Here is a 15,101-nt window from a genome sequence, read left to right as displayed (position 1 = left end):
TAAGGTCTGCGCTCACGCAGAACCCTCGCTTACACAGTATGGCCGGCGACATTAGCTAGCGCTCGCTCAACTCTCTCTAACGGGAAAGCAGCGGACTACAAGAGACTGAACTGTATCTGCCTCTATTTCCAACAGACTCACATTCAACTTTCGCTCACAAAAAAAAAAAAAAAAAAAAAATAGCCGGGAAAATTTTATTAGTCCTTTTTTTAAAAAAAAGTTAATATAAAATTATAGCAAAAAAAAAAAAAAAGGAACCTGAACTTTAGTAACACAGCTGGAACAATCCGCAGCGGCGGCAGGAGCGGCGGGAGAAGAGATTTAATTTAGTTGATTTTCTGTGGTTGTTGGTTGTTCGCTCGTCTCACGGTGATGGAAGCTGCACATTTTTTCGAAGGGACCGAGAAACTGCTGGAGGTCTGGTTCTCCAGGCAGCAGTCCGACGCAAGCCAGGGATCTGGGGATCTCCGCACCATCCCAAGGTGGGTGCGGGGGGCCTGGGAGGGGGGCTCGCCGCCGCCGCCCGCGAGGCTCGAGGCTCGGCCTCAGGTGGGGCCAGGTCGGCGGGCGGGAACGGGCTTCTCCCCGCTGCCGTTGCGGGGCCGCCTGCGCCGGGGGGAGGGGAGGGGAGGAGGCCGGCGCGGCCGCGTGCTCAGGTAACGTCCCCGGCGGATGGCGGGGCCGGGCGGCCGGGCGGCCGGGGCCGGGGCCGGGGCGGGGGGCGCGCGGCCCTCCGGCAGGTGTGGCTCGTCACGGCGTGCCCGCGCGGGTGAGGGGCGGCCGGGCGGGCGGAGCGCGAGCTGGGCGGGCCTGGCTGGGCCGCGGGGCTCGGGAGCAGGCCTCCCGCCGCGGGGTAGGCTGCCGCGCGTGGCGGCGCTCGGGCGGCGGGGTTGGGCGGGAGCCGCCGTGTCGCAGTGCTGGGCCCGCCGTGCCCCGCAGCCGAGCGCCTCGGGACCCTCCGGGGCTCGCCCCCCGGGTCCCCTGACCTTGGGTTGTGTAACCTGTTACTACCGAGCGGCGATCACGGGGGTGGATGGAGGCCGGTCAGCCCGGGGACCTGTTTAATAATGCCTTAAGCTGGAGCGAAGCAACCTGGGGGGGCCCCGGCGCTCGCACCCGGGCGGGCACCCGCGGCGACGACCACGGGACGTCGCGCGAAGAGCTGCTGGTGGGCTCGCTGTGGAGAATGGGATCGCGCCTCGAAGTGTGCAGTTGGGACTGAGGATGCGTGGACCCGGCGGCGGTGACACCAGCTGCCGGCTTCGGGGGCCGGTGCACGGGCTCCGCCGTGTTCCTCGGGGCGCCAGGGCCACCAGGGTGGCGGAGGAACCGGCGTGGTCCGGTTCATTGAGAGGCGGACCAATGAGCTCTCGGGCCCCTCCGGGAGCCTGGCCCCAGGGTGTGGACCAATGGGCGTTTTAGGAATGTTGGCTGCGCGGTGCAACCGTCTTCTGACAAAAAGCGAGGAGAGAATCCCGGCGGCCACGTGCTGCCGGGACTTTAAGGCACACTGGGAAACGCAGTTCTTACTAGTTGCTGCGGAGGTTCCCATTGTAGGGGGAAGTGTAGCCTGAAGCGTTACGGTCTCCGTTGTCCGTTGTCGTTAATCTTCTCCTAATAATCACGGAGAAGCTTATTCCTCTCACAAATGGAAAGCTGGTGGTTGTGATAGGCTTCTCGAAAAGCTAATGCTACCAGGATTATTTCCTAGAAAATCTTGGTACGAAGTGAATGACGGGGTGCGGTAGGAAATTGCAAGAGCATTTGGAAGCCCGAAATAATCTGTAACACCTATAATAAAGGGAAGATGTCGTCCCCAAATTCTTAGTCTAAGATGCCAGAATGGGACTCTAGAAATGGCTCAGCAGATAAGAGCACTGGATGCTCTTCCAGAGGACCCAGATTCAAGTTCCAGCACCCTCATAGCAGCGTACAACCATCTGTAACTCTGGTTCCAGGGCATCTGACGCCCATACCAAGAAACGTGTGCCTGTTAAGTGTCTCCTGGGTAGAGGAGAGGCCTTTTTAAAAAGACAAGGTACTTCCTTTAACTGTTTGAAAACCGCATATACTTTGTGTGTAACCAGGTAACTGAAATTTTTACTGTTTCGGTGTGATACAGTCTTAAGCACTACTCTACAGCTAGCTTTAAGCAAGTAGTAGCTGAAATCTGTTCGGAAGAACTGAAAGAAGTTCACTATTTTTCACTGACTGAAAAAATAAGAAGCCGGGCACTGGTTGTTATTTACTATGAGGCTTTTAAAGAAGGATCTGAAAAAAAAGTAGGTGGTAGGTAAAGCTACCTAATCCGTGGCTTAACAAGGAGTCTTTTTGTGGGAGCCCTGAATCATTTCTGAAATGGAAACATATTTATTTTTTCGAGACAGGGTTTCTCTGCGTAGCTTTGGAGCCTTTCCTGGAACTCACTCTCTAGCCCAGGCTGGCCTCGAACTCACAGAGATTCACCTGCCTCTGCCTCCCGAGTGCTGGGATTAAAGGCATGCACCACCAAGTTCTTTTTATCCAGACTTTGAGCCCACTCTTCAACAAAGTAAACTTTCAGGGTTTTGTGTTTGGGATATAGTTTCCCCCATGTAGCCTTGGCTGGCCTGGAACTCATTAAACTGTGTTGTATTGAGTAATATTTGATAATCAGAAAGTCCTTACATGTCATTGCTGAAAATACTGCCTTCAATAGCTATGGAAATGTGAGCAGACAAGCTGAAGTTGAAAGATGGGCAGACCAGTTAAATAAAGAAGCAGTCTATGGCCGGGCAGTGGTGGCGCATGCCTTTAATCCCAGCACTTGGGAGGCAGAGGCAGGCGGATCTTTGTGAGTTCGAGGCCAGCCTGGTCTAGAGAGCGAGATCCAGGAAAGGCGCAAAGCTGCACAGAGAAACCCTGTCTCGAAAAACCTAAAAAAAAAAAAATAAAAAAAATAAAAAAAAAAAATAGAAGCAGTCTATGTTTGAAGCATAGTGAACATAAGCCTGCAGAAAGAACGAAGAATAGATATCTTAGTATCTACAGAGGTGCCGTGCCTTTTAGAAATAAGGGCTGCTTTTTCACACCTTCTGCATGAAGCAGGGGAACATCTTAAACAACATAACCAGGCCTGATCATTTTAAGAAAGATCCAGTTGGTTTATTTGTGTTTGCCAGCAAAAGCAGGAAATATATCTCCATATAAGGACTTAGGAATTTTAATAGCAGTTTTGTGATAAACTCCCAAACTGGAAACAGTTCTCCTAAAGGGGGGCAGGGGGAGGTGGTTAGGAATTAGTGGCGTACATCTTTAATAAAATAAAGAACAAATGGATAGTTGTAAAATCGTACAACAGAGTGCTACCCAACAATAAATGAGCCATTGATATATACAACACATGAGTAATGACGAAAACAGATATGCTGAGAAAAGAAGCCAGACAAAAGTACGTGCTTTAAGATTTCATTTCTGTAAACCAGAAGTGCAAACTGATCTGACAAGACCGGTCAGTGGTGGACTGGAGGCCTTGACAAAGGGAGGGCTGGATTGCAAAGGGGCATGAATGTGCTGCTGGATATTTTGGCACATGATCTTAATCTTAGCATCCTGGAAGCAAAGGCAGGCAGATCGATGCCTTGTCTACAAAAGCAAGATGAGTTTCATCCCAGAAACCCACATAAAAGTTGGAGAGAAATACTTCCTAAGAGTTGTCCTCTGACATACACAAGTACATCATGGCATGCATACCAGATACGCATACACAATAATGATAAAATTTGATGGGTGTGGTGACATGTGCCTTCATCCTGGGGCTCAGGTACAGAGGCCATGGATCTTTATGAGCTTGCAGCTTGCCTGGTCTGCAAAGTGAGATCCCAGCCCCCCCCCCCCCCCCCATCAATCCTGTATCTTTTTGGAGATGCTCCTTATAGGAAGTAACTTTGGATTCACTTCCTTTTTCTTTCTTTTTTTTGAGGTGGTGGCTTGATCTGTATGTAGCCAGGCTCTGTTAGGATTTCAGCTGAGCTGGTGGTGCTCACCTGGAACCAGAAGAATGGGGCAGTAGGATTTCAGGGGCGTTAAGGTTAGTCTAGGCAAGAGTGAGACCCTGTCTCAGAAAACAAACGGGTCTGGGGAGATAGCTTACAGTTAGCCCAGGGCTAGGACCTGAACTTGATTCCTTTAACCCAGTACAGAACCCTAGGGAGGCTGGGACAGGTAGGAGACAGACACACTCGTAAATTGTCATCTGGCTACTCCATGCATGTCCACCCATACTGATGGGCACACATTAAGTTTAGTTTATTGGTAATAATTTTTCCTGGTAGCTTTTGTGACGCCCTATTTTAAATATCTTTGCTAATCTCGGTCTGGGGAAGATGTTTTCCCATAAAGGTTTTACATTTCATACTGATACAAAACTCACCTGAAAGTGATTTTTGTGTATGGTGTGAGCGAATAGAGCAGACCCTTTAAGTAAGCAAAATGGGTTTGTCTTCCAGGCTTTAATGCCAAGACAGGGTCTTTTTACATAGTCCTGGAGCTCACTATGTAGACTCGGCTGGCCTTTGAACTACAGAGAACTTCCTGCTTCTGCATACTGAGTGCTGGGACTAAAGGCCGTGCCACCAGGCCTGAGTCCTGAGGCCCTCCTCTTTCTTTTTGTTGGAGGTAGTCACACCTCAGCCATGACACTCTGTGAGCTCCCTTCTTAGTTGACTGTTGTTGTTGCAGTGTTGAGTTCTGGTCACTTAGACAGGGGAATTCACAGTGCATTGCCAGAGAACCTTTGAGTTGGATCCATGGCTTCCCACACCAACTCTTGTTGTAGTGCTGCCCTATTGCAAGTGTTTGTTCCTGTGGGCAGAGGGCAGCTAACCAAAGTCAGTTCTTTTCCATCTCGCCCCCCCCCCTCCCTCCCTCACTCCCTCCTGTGGTTCTGTGGGTCAAACTCGGGTACTATACACTGAGTCATTCTGTTGCCTCCAAGCTATCTATCTTAAGCATACATACACTGAATAAAGTAGCAGCAATAGAGAAAATTGTACAGATAAATTTGGGACAATTTATTTAGGCGTTTGTGTGCATGCGTGCACACATGCATGTGCCCTTGGAGGCCAGAAGAGAGCATCGGATCCCCTGGAGCTGGAGTGGAAGCAGTTGTGAGCAGCCATGATAAATACTATGTGTTTGGTTACTTTTGACACAAGGTCTGCCTTGGGTTAGTAGTGGCCTGAGTATAAGAGTCTCAGAAACAGACCATAGTAAAGCTGTGTGTGTTCTCACTAATTTGGTAGCTTCTGTTGAATTTTAAACAGTGACTGGGTAAACTGAACTTTGAAACCAGCCATTTTACTTAGGAAGTGGCATGAATGTAATCATAGATTAAATCTCTGGCCGCCTTTCTCAGATAGTCTCTGGCAATAGAATCGACGTAGCTGTCCTCTTGGCCCTGATTTCATTCTGTCTACTGTACCTACTGGTACTGTTCTTTCTCCTTGTGTCCATTTTTGTTTACTCACTGTAGTTCAAATAGTTTTATCTTGTGAATCTGATGCCACAGTCCCTCTGTGGGCACCAGGCATGTATGTTGTGCACAGGCATACATGCAGGCAAAGCACTCATACACAAAATAATAAAAGTCTCTTTTAAAAAACAGTCTGTAGCGCCGGGCGGCGGTAGTACACACCTTTAATCCCAGCACTCAGGAGGCAGAGCCAGGTGGATCTCTGAGTTCAAGGCCAGCCTGGTCTACAGAACGAGATCCAGGACAGACAGGCACCGGAACTACAAAAAAAAAGTCTAGCTTATGTATACCTAAAGCAGTATAAAAATAAAGAATAATGATGTGGTAGATGTGGGTGTTGGGAATTAAACCCAGGTCTTCTATAAGAGTAGGCAGTATTCTCAACCACTGAACCATCTCTCCAGCTCCTCTTCTGCCTTTTTAGCTTGTGTAGACTTGACTTGGGTGGAATGGTAGAGTATTTGTGACTGTTTAATGTTAGTTAATATGCTCTTAGTTCAAGCATTTGATGGGGCTTACTTTTTTTTTTTTTTTCTGAGACAGGGTTTCTCTGTGTAGCTTTGAGCCTTTCCTGGATCTCGCTCTGTAGCCCAGGCTGGCCTCGAACACACAGAGATCCGCCTGGCTTTGCCTCCCGAGTGCTGGGATTAAAGGCTTGCGCCACCACTGCCCGGCTCCTTTTTTTTTTTTTTTTTAAAGATATTGTAAGTTATGCTGAGAGTGCAGTGTTCTAGACCTAACTTTCATGTGTGGGGGTTCTATACAGTTTTCCATGACTGCTGCTTGCTTTCACTTGGAGGAAAGAGCTAGGATTGGAATTCAGCCTTATGTATGCTAGGCAGGCACTGAGTATCATCTTGTGGCTAGTTTGTTTGAGACAGCTGTGCAGTCCAGGCCTCTCCACTGCTAGGTTATAAGCATAGTTACAGGTGCTGAGTACAGCACACAGCTTTGCCCAGTTCTAGTTAGTAAGAGACGACTGAATTGTGCTTCCTCCATCTTCGCATCCCAGCATGCTTCTTCCTCAACTAACAGTGATGTTCAAAGTAGTCAGTATTTTTTTCTCTCATGGAATTAAAGGAAACACTGACTTAAAGTCTTAACCAAATGATTATGAAGGTACATAATGCCTTATTGGAACCTACAGTAGTCTATTCATATATAGTATCTGTGGTAATTTTTGTCTACTAGAGGCAGAACTGATTAGTTTAAGAGCATTTATCTGCCTTGAAATAATTATCTCCTAGCTTTACAAGAAGGTATGCTGACTTTTTTTATTGGTGTCCATGTGATAGGAAGACAACAAAACTTTATAGTTGGCTGAGGCATTTCTGAGTTAGCTATTTATCTGTTTAGAAAGTCCAGTGGAGTCAGTAATAAAGGTTGAAGATGTGTGCTTTATTCCTAACCCTGCACTAAAATTACTAGCCTATATTAACTATTTCACCAAATGGTTCTATTTGGTAAGTCTTTATATACAGATTTGGGGGGGTTGGTTTTTTATTTCGAGACAGGGTTTCTCTGTGTAGCTTTGCGCCTTTACTGGAACTCACTCTGTAGTCCAGGCTGGCCTTGAACTCACAGAGATCCTCCTGCCTCTGCCTCCTGAGTGCTGGGATTAAAGGCATGGGCCACCACTGCCCGGCGATATTACAGATTTTAAACATAGCATTCATACTGATAGTCAACAAAGCCAACCCATTAAAAGATACTTTCTTGTTGACTTAGTTCAGTATTTCTTACTTGGGGACAGTTGCTACCCAGGAGACATGTGGCAGTATTGGGAGATGTTTTTGATTGGCACAGATGAAGGTTGGGGGGTGCTTCTTCTGGCATGTGAGTGGGTAAAGGCCAAGGACATTTGTCTGTAGCCTGTGCAAAGAACAACTCAACCCCCAACAAGGAAGTATGTGGATTAGAATGTAAGTATTAGTAAGTATATTGAAGTAACTGTTAAAGATGTTGAAAAAAAGCTGGGTTGTAGTGGTACATACCTTTAATCCCAGCACTTGGGAGGCAGAGGCAGGTGGGTCTCCGAGTTCAAAGCCAGCATGATATGGAGTAAGTTAGGACAGCCAGGGCTACACAGAGAAACTCATCTCAAAACAAAACAAAAAGATCGTTATTAAGAAAGGACCCTCTCCCTCCCTGCCCCAAAGAAATACATACTCTTTGCTTATGATAGTAAATGGAGAGGTTGGAGAGATGACTTCCTGGTAAAGAGCAATGGCTGCTCTCCCAGAAGACACAGGTTGGATTTCCAGCAACCCATGTGGCCACTTAGAACCATCTGTAACTCCCATTCCCAGTGATCTGATGGCCTCTTTTGGCCTCTGGGCACCATACACATGTTGTATGCAGACATGTGGGCAGAATATCCTACACACATAAAATAAATAATTACTTTTAATTTGAAAAGAAAAGGGAAATGGCCAGTGTGGTGTGGTACACTCTTTAATGACAGATCTGAGTTGGGGGCCAGCCTGTGTACAGGAGCCAGGGCTACCCAATGAAACACTGTCTCAAATAAATAAATGGGTTAAATGGTCCTAGTTACTGTGTCAGATTTTCTGTTTAAAAATCTATCTTAAGAGACTAGAAATATAACTCGGTGGAGTGCTTGCTTCTCACGGGCCAGGTTCCATCTCTAACAACGGAGGACAAAGGTGGTCTTAAAGAATAAAGTCTGGTAGAAATAGTCCTGTTGCTAATTGTGGGTTTTGTTGAATGACAGATCTGAGTGGGATGTCCTTTTGAAGGATGTGCAGTGCTCAATCATAAGTGTGACAAAGACTGACAAGCAGGAAGCTTATGTACTCAGGTGAGTCCTGATTGTAGCCATGGGTGAGACACACCACACTCTCCTCTCATGGAATCTGTGTTTTCCAGGGTGTTTGGTTTGGTTTTGGGTTTTTTGTTGTTGTTGTTTTGTTTTGTTTTGTTTTGTTTTTGGTGTTTTGAGACATGGTTTCTCTGTGTAGTTTCAGTGCCTGTCCTGGATCTCACTCTGTAGACCAGGCTGGCCTTAAAATTAGGTGCAAGGTTGGCTTAACCAATAAATGCTTTGAATGCATAGTTTATACTGTGGGCATTGGGCCTTACATTACATAACATACATAATATCTGGCTTTATTTTTAACTAAGTCTGTGTTTGGCATACGCACATGTTGGTCAATGCTTACTGTGTACCATGCCAAGTATATAATGATGTACAAAAACATTGATTTCCTCACAAAGCTTGTTATCTAGTTAAAGATGAAAAAACACGGGAGAGCAGTGGTGTCCACGAGGAGGTAAAATCTGTTACTTAGGAAATAGTGGTGAGCACACAATACCATCCGTACTTGGTTAGGCTGTGGTGTGTGGTGTCCAGACATAAGAATGAATGTGAAATAAAACTAAATATTCACTCTAAAGAAAAAAATAAAATCACACAATTTCAGGAACAATAAGGACTTGGGATGTACTATTTAAGCAAGATAACACAGTTAATGCATGTACTCCCACCCTAGCCAATAGTTATGTATGTGTGTAGAAGAGAGATTGAGAGGTTAAATATTAGGGGATATGAAGAGTGACTGAATGTAGGTTATAGGCATGAGCTATGAAAGGATATAAAGCTAATAGTTTTTCTAGTTCTAATTTTGTGCATATAATGTACATCCAATGGTGATGTAAAAATTACAAATTGCTGCACTGGTACATTAATTGTATTTTCAGTAAAATATGCTGAGGTAATGACCTTGTGCCTTTCTGTTGCAGTGAGAGTAGCATGTTTGTCTCCAAGAGACGTTTCATTTTGAAGACATGTGGTACCACCCTCTTACTGAAAGCACTGGTTCCCCTGTTGAAGCTTGCTAGGGATTACAGTGGGTTTGACTCAATTCAAGTAAGTGCTCAGACACAGTGTCAAAAGAGTGGTTTCTGTTTGGGTTGGATTTCAATATTTTACCTAAAAGAAAGAAATGTCATTAAAATCTCAGAATTTTGGTTTCTTTGCATCTGTGGTTGGGACTGAACCCAAACCAAGGCTTCACATATGCTAGTCAAAAGTTCTGTCACTAAACTGCCTGCCCTGCTAATGCTGTTTGGGGGTATACCCCAGGCTTGCCTCAAACTCAGTCCTCTTGCCCCTTCTTCCAGAGTTCTGGAATTACAGATTCATGTTACCATACTCAGCCTATTTTGGAGGGTGGGAAATGGGGGAGCTGGCTTTGGAGCCCTGGCTGGTCTTGGATTTACACTGTTGTAGAATATTATTTTAAGATGTGTTTATGCTGTGGAACATTTAATGTTGTAAAGTGTGTTGCATTCTTTTATGTTGCATTTGTTTGTTTAACTCTGTGACGCTATGTTACTTACTTTTAATAAAGAGCTGAATGGCCAATAGCAAGGCAGGAGAAAGGATAGGCAGGGCTGACAGGCAGAGAGAATATATAGAAGTCTGGGAGAACAAGAGCAAGAGAAAAGAAGGAAGAGGTGCAAGGAAAGATGGAGCCAGCCAGAGTAAGAGTGAAAGTAAGATTACAAAAGTAAGAAAAGGAAAAAAGCCCAGAGGCAAAAGGTAGACGGGATAATTTAAGTTAAGGAAAGCTGACTAGAAACAAGCCAAGCTAAGGCTGGGCATTTATAATTAATAAGCCTCTGTGTGTGATTTATTTGGGAGTTGGGTGGTGGACCCCTCAAGAGTAAAAAAACAACCAACAATATTACATTCTTGCTTTGGTGTCCTTGGTACTAAGATTAAAGCTGTGATCCATCGCACCCCTCCCACTAGTGCACTTCTGATAATTACTCAACTGTCCTTGTAAGAAATCTAAAACATAGGCACTTAATAGTGTTGACTGACTTGAAAAACACTTCCCGTGCAAGCCTGACACCTTGTTTTATCCCTAGAACCACAAAAGGTAGGAGGGAAATGACTACAGATTGTCCTCCGACCTCCACACGCACTTCTTAGTGCTTGTGCACATGTGTATGAATGTGTGTGCCATGTGTGCCCAGTGCCCATGGAAGCCAGACTAGGGCATCAGATTCCCTGGGGCTGGAGTTTAGAGAGGATTTGTGAGCCTCCATGAGTGCTGGGAATCAAAACGAAGGTAGGACCCTTAAAAGGAAGCACTTTTCTAGGAGGAAATGTGTTTTGTGCTTCTGACCTGTTGATAGACATGGTTTTTTTTTTATTCTATTCCAGCTTTAAAAGTTCGTTGCAGTTGTGAAATTATGCATATTATTGTCGTTCTGGTGGCTAATTTGTGTGCTTCACAGTTACACCTTGAAACATTTGTAAAGTTTTTATTTTGTTGTCTTTTCTACATGTAGAAAATTGATTTAGGGAAAAATTCCTAAAGATCTTTCTCTCTCTTTTAAGAGCTTCTTTTATTCTCGTAAGAATTTCATGAAGCCTTCTCACCAAGGGTACCCACACCGGAATTTCCAGGAAGAAATTGAGTTTCTGAATGCAATTTTCCCAAGTAAGTAAAAATAGAGCGTAGTAATTCTAATCTGTTAAAGTTAGGTGTACAACCGTTTAAAGATGGGTGGGTGTTTGTTTTTGTTGTGATTCTGAAACAGGATCCCATGATGTAGCTAGCCCTTGGTGGTCTGGGGCTGGTCTGGAACTCCATCATTGTTTGAATTGTTTGCTACTGGAAGTGTGTGTGTGTGTGTGTGTGTGTGTGTGTGTGTGTGTGTGTGTGTGTGTGTGTGTGTGTAAATGTGGTGCTATATTAATTCTGTGCTTTTTTTTCTGTTTATCTGGATGTTTAAAGATTTTGAGCAAATTTTGGTTGTGTGGGTAACAGTACAAGTTGTATTGTGTAATTGTAAAAATAATGTCAGTGCTGTTAAGGTAGACAATGTCATTGGGAAGCAAAGCCTGTATTCCTGGTTAGTAAGTCAACTGAAGGAGCCCTTGAGCCTAACATTCAAGGCCAGTCTGGGCCAGATAGTGAGAACTTGTTTCAAAACCACCAGCTGGGGTGAAATAAGGTAGGTGGCTCTAAACCTAAGATATCTTCATAACTTTGCAAAATCACTTACAGGAATGGATTTAGAGGTAAAAATCCTGGGGGTAAGGTATGTGTAGCTCACAAATAGTGGTGAATGCATACTTAGCGTGTGTGAGGCCCTGAATTTGATCTTCAATACTTCAAGAAATAAAAAGACTTCAGGTATTTGCCAGTAATTTATGACCTCAAACACTATGTACTGCCAGAAAGTGGTGGATATTTACTGGTGTCATTTCCTAGTTGGTTTGCTGTGCTAAGGGAAATCTTAAAACAGTTTGGAAGGGATATGTAAGTAAAACAGCTTATTAGTTAGAAGAAGAATAGAAAAGTAACCAATTCTCTGCCTGTGAGAGTTTTAGGAAGAAGGTGAACTGTAGTTTCTCAACCATTTAGGTCCATCTGTATTTCAGGAGTATCAGTGGCAGCCAGAAGAAAAATGTGTAAGAGCAAAAGGGAGGCACTGAGGGATTTAAGCCTTTGCTGCTCTTCCAGAGGACCTGGTGCCCACAGAGTGATGGGTCTGACCTGTGAGCACAAAGTACCATGTGGTGCCAGCAAACTATACACATACAACAAACCTTTTAAAAAGAGCGCTAAGAAGATGGGTTTTTTTTTCCTTCTTCGAACTTACCCACTTTAATTTCTCTTCACTGATGACATTTTTAATAGGTGACTAATAAAACTGTTCATTGAATGATTGATAATGAACCATCCTGTTAAGTGGATTTTTAAAAATATTCTCTTTCCTTACAGACGGAGCAGCATATTGTATGGGACGTATGAATTCTGACTGTTGGTATGTAATTTTGGTTTGGTTTTGTTGCCCGTGTGTGGGGGTTTTGGAGGGAACAGGGGTATTGTTTTAAGCTAGACCTGGTAGCCCATGCTTGTTAATCCTAGCTACTCTGAAGGCTGCGGTAAGAGGAACAAGGCCAGTAAAGACAGTGTAGTGAGACAAAAGGAAAAGGATGGGAAGTGTAGTTCAGTGGTAGAGAGTGTTTGAATTCATTGCTCGTATCTATCTATATTCCTGGGTATTCATCCGGCCATCCACTGGAGTTTGTCAACCACCTAGAACCCTTAAAGACAAACTAACTCTTCCCTCAGAAGCCATCAGGCGTCCCTGGCTTTTCTGTTAAGGTTGGGGGCTCATGAAACCCCCCCTTCGACTCAAGGCTAGAATGTTACCTGGCTTGGTCTGATACAGCAGCCACAGCTGCTATAAGGTTTTAAGTATGGCCATGGTGAGAGAGGGGGTCCTGAGCTTCTTTTGGCTTTTTGAGACAGGGTTTTTCTGTGTAGCCCTAGCTGTCCTGGAACTTGCCCTGTAGATCGTGCTGGTCTCAACTCAGAGATCCGCTTGCTTCTGCCTCCCAAGTGCTGGGAGTGTGCCACAGCTGCTCTGCTGGGTATGGGCATTCTTGAAAGAATTGATGTAAGGCTCATTCTAATCTGTAAGCTCTGTTGAAGCTAAGCTGCTTTACTTCTATGTAGGTACTTGTATACTTTGGATTTCCCAGAGAGCCGAGTAATCAATCAGCCAGATCAAACCCTGGAAATTCTGATGAGTGAGCTCGACCCAGCAGTTATGGACCAGTTCTACATGAAAGATGGTGTTACTGCAAAGGATGTCACTCGTGAGAGTGGAATTCGTGACCTGATACCAGGTTCTGTCATTGATGCCACACTGTTCAATCCTTGTGGCTACTCAATGAATGGGATGAAATCGGATGTAAGTAAATAGAATGAATCTTCAATGGTGTTTTAATATTTATATCTTTCCTTTCTATTACTACTACTAATACAACTTTTCTCAAAGGGAACATATTGGACTATTCACATCACTCCAGAACCAGAATTCTCTTATGTTAGCTTTGAAACAAACTTAAGTCAGACCTCCTACGATGACCTGATCAGGAAGGTTGTGGAAGTCTTCAAGCCAGGAAAATTTGTGACCACCTTGTTTGTTAATCAGGTAATTTGACTTCTGTTTTCTTTATCCTTTCAGCCACACTAGGAACTGAATCCATGGTCTTGCACATGCTAGGCAAGCACTTCCCAGCCCAACTAATGTGGTTGCTAGGAGTAATAAAGCCTTGAAGTAAATGGGATAACAGGGATTGCCACAAGACATGCTGTAGGGTGACAACTGTACCTGGTTACTGAGCTGTATGTAATGCAGTGCCATTCCCAGGGGTTACTGTGGGCGGAGAAACCTTGCACGTTTCATTAGATTTTCAGTAGTCTGTTTTGTGTAGCACCCAGTTAGCAAGCTCTTGTTGTACTGATGCTCCCTGTTGACAGCCTGGTCAGAGACTATAAGACGCCCACAAGAAAAAAGATAAGATGCCAGTTTGGGGCTGGAGAGAACTCAGTAGTTAAGAGCACCTTCAGCAGGAAACCCAAGTTCAGATCTCAGCACCCACATCAGCTAGCTCATAAAACACCGAAATGCCAAGGAATCGTACATACGTACGTGTGTATACACACACGCACGCACGCATTAAATAAATAAAATCTTTTATTAAGATAGTCATCATGGCATTACTGTTTTGTCTGAAAATAGGCATTACTGTTTTGTCTGAAAATAATCTAGAGATTGGAAGTACTAATGTTTGTTTCCATTTTTCCCCAGAGTTCTAAATGTCGCACAGTGCTTTCTTCCCCCCAGAAGATTGAAGGTTTTAAACGTCTTGATTGCCAGAGTGCTATGTTCAATGATTACAATTTTGTTTTTACCAGTTTTGCTAAGAAGCAGCAACAACAGCAGAGTTGATTAAGAAAAATGAAGAAGAAAAAACGCAAAAAGAGAAGACACACAGGAGGTGGTGGCTGCTTTCTAGATGTTGACACTGGGGGCTGTGTTCTCCATGACCACCACCTTGTAGCTGCAGAAAGCCCTAGGTGTATTGATAGTGTAACCATTTTGAAGTGTATGCATTATTATATCAAGGAGTTAGATATCTTGCATGAATGCTCTCCTCTGTGTTTAGGTGTTCTATGCCACTCTTGCTGTGGAATTGAAGTGCATGTAGAAAAGAACTTTGACTGTATGAATCCTTACGACACTTGTGAAAATGATTCAATTTGGTTTATGCACAGTGTAATATTTCTGCAGGCATCGTCCAAAATCCCCCACAGACAAGGCTTTCGTCCTCATTAGATGCTGGCCTCAGCTGACCATCTGCGACTGTTCTATTAAATTGCTGCCAGAGTTTTTACATCCAGTTACCTCCACTTTCTAGAGCATATTCTCTACTAATGTTATTCAAGACCGATTTTTACTTCATACAGGTGTTTTATGCAATGGCAATTAAAGTTTTTCTTCCACAAGTTGAGTCCTTGTAAGAAAATGCTGATTCGGGTTACTGTTTTGTGTTCTGCTGTGTGAATAGTTGTTCCTGCTTTTATAGTCCTGTGATTGATTTCTTCTCTCACCACGGAGTCTTTTCCTCTTCCCTCAACTCACTGCTCCCCCCATGAAAGCAATACACAGTTACACAGGGCTTATATATAATCTTATACCCCGGTGGGATGTTTGAGGCGGTCCCTGGCTTGATTTTTTTTTTTTTTTTTTT

At 44.4% G+C, this 15,101-nt stretch overlaps 1 protein-coding gene across 1 annotated transcript; it reads left to right on the top strand.

Annotated features, from left to right (window-relative positions):
- The first annotated feature begins 246 nt into the window (after nucleotides 1–246).
- Amd1 (adenosylmethionine decarboxylase 1) lies at nucleotides 247–14,861 on the top strand. Its single transcript, XM_052751452.1, has 8 exons — nucleotides 247–482; nucleotides 8,247–8,333; nucleotides 9,275–9,401; nucleotides 10,884–10,986; nucleotides 12,277–12,319; nucleotides 13,018–13,255; nucleotides 13,343–13,498; nucleotides 14,159–14,861. Exons 1-8 carry the CDS (start codon nucleotides 373–375, stop codon nucleotides 14,297–14,299), a joined length of 1,005 nt encoding a protein of 334 aa, XP_052607412.1. The 5' UTR covers nucleotides 247–372; the 3' UTR covers nucleotides 14,300–14,861.
- Nucleotides 14,862–15,101: the final 240 nt, after the last annotated feature.

Source organism: Peromyscus californicus, unplaced genomic scaffold, assembly GCF_007827085.1.
Source record: "Peromyscus californicus insignis strain IS unplaced genomic scaffold, ASM782708v3 Scaffold_22__1_contigs__length_63687245, whole genome shotgun sequence".
NCBI classification, from domain to species: Eukaryota; Metazoa; Chordata; class Mammalia; order Rodentia; family Cricetidae; genus Peromyscus; species Peromyscus californicus.
This window is presented reverse-complemented; position numbering and strand designations above follow the sequence as displayed.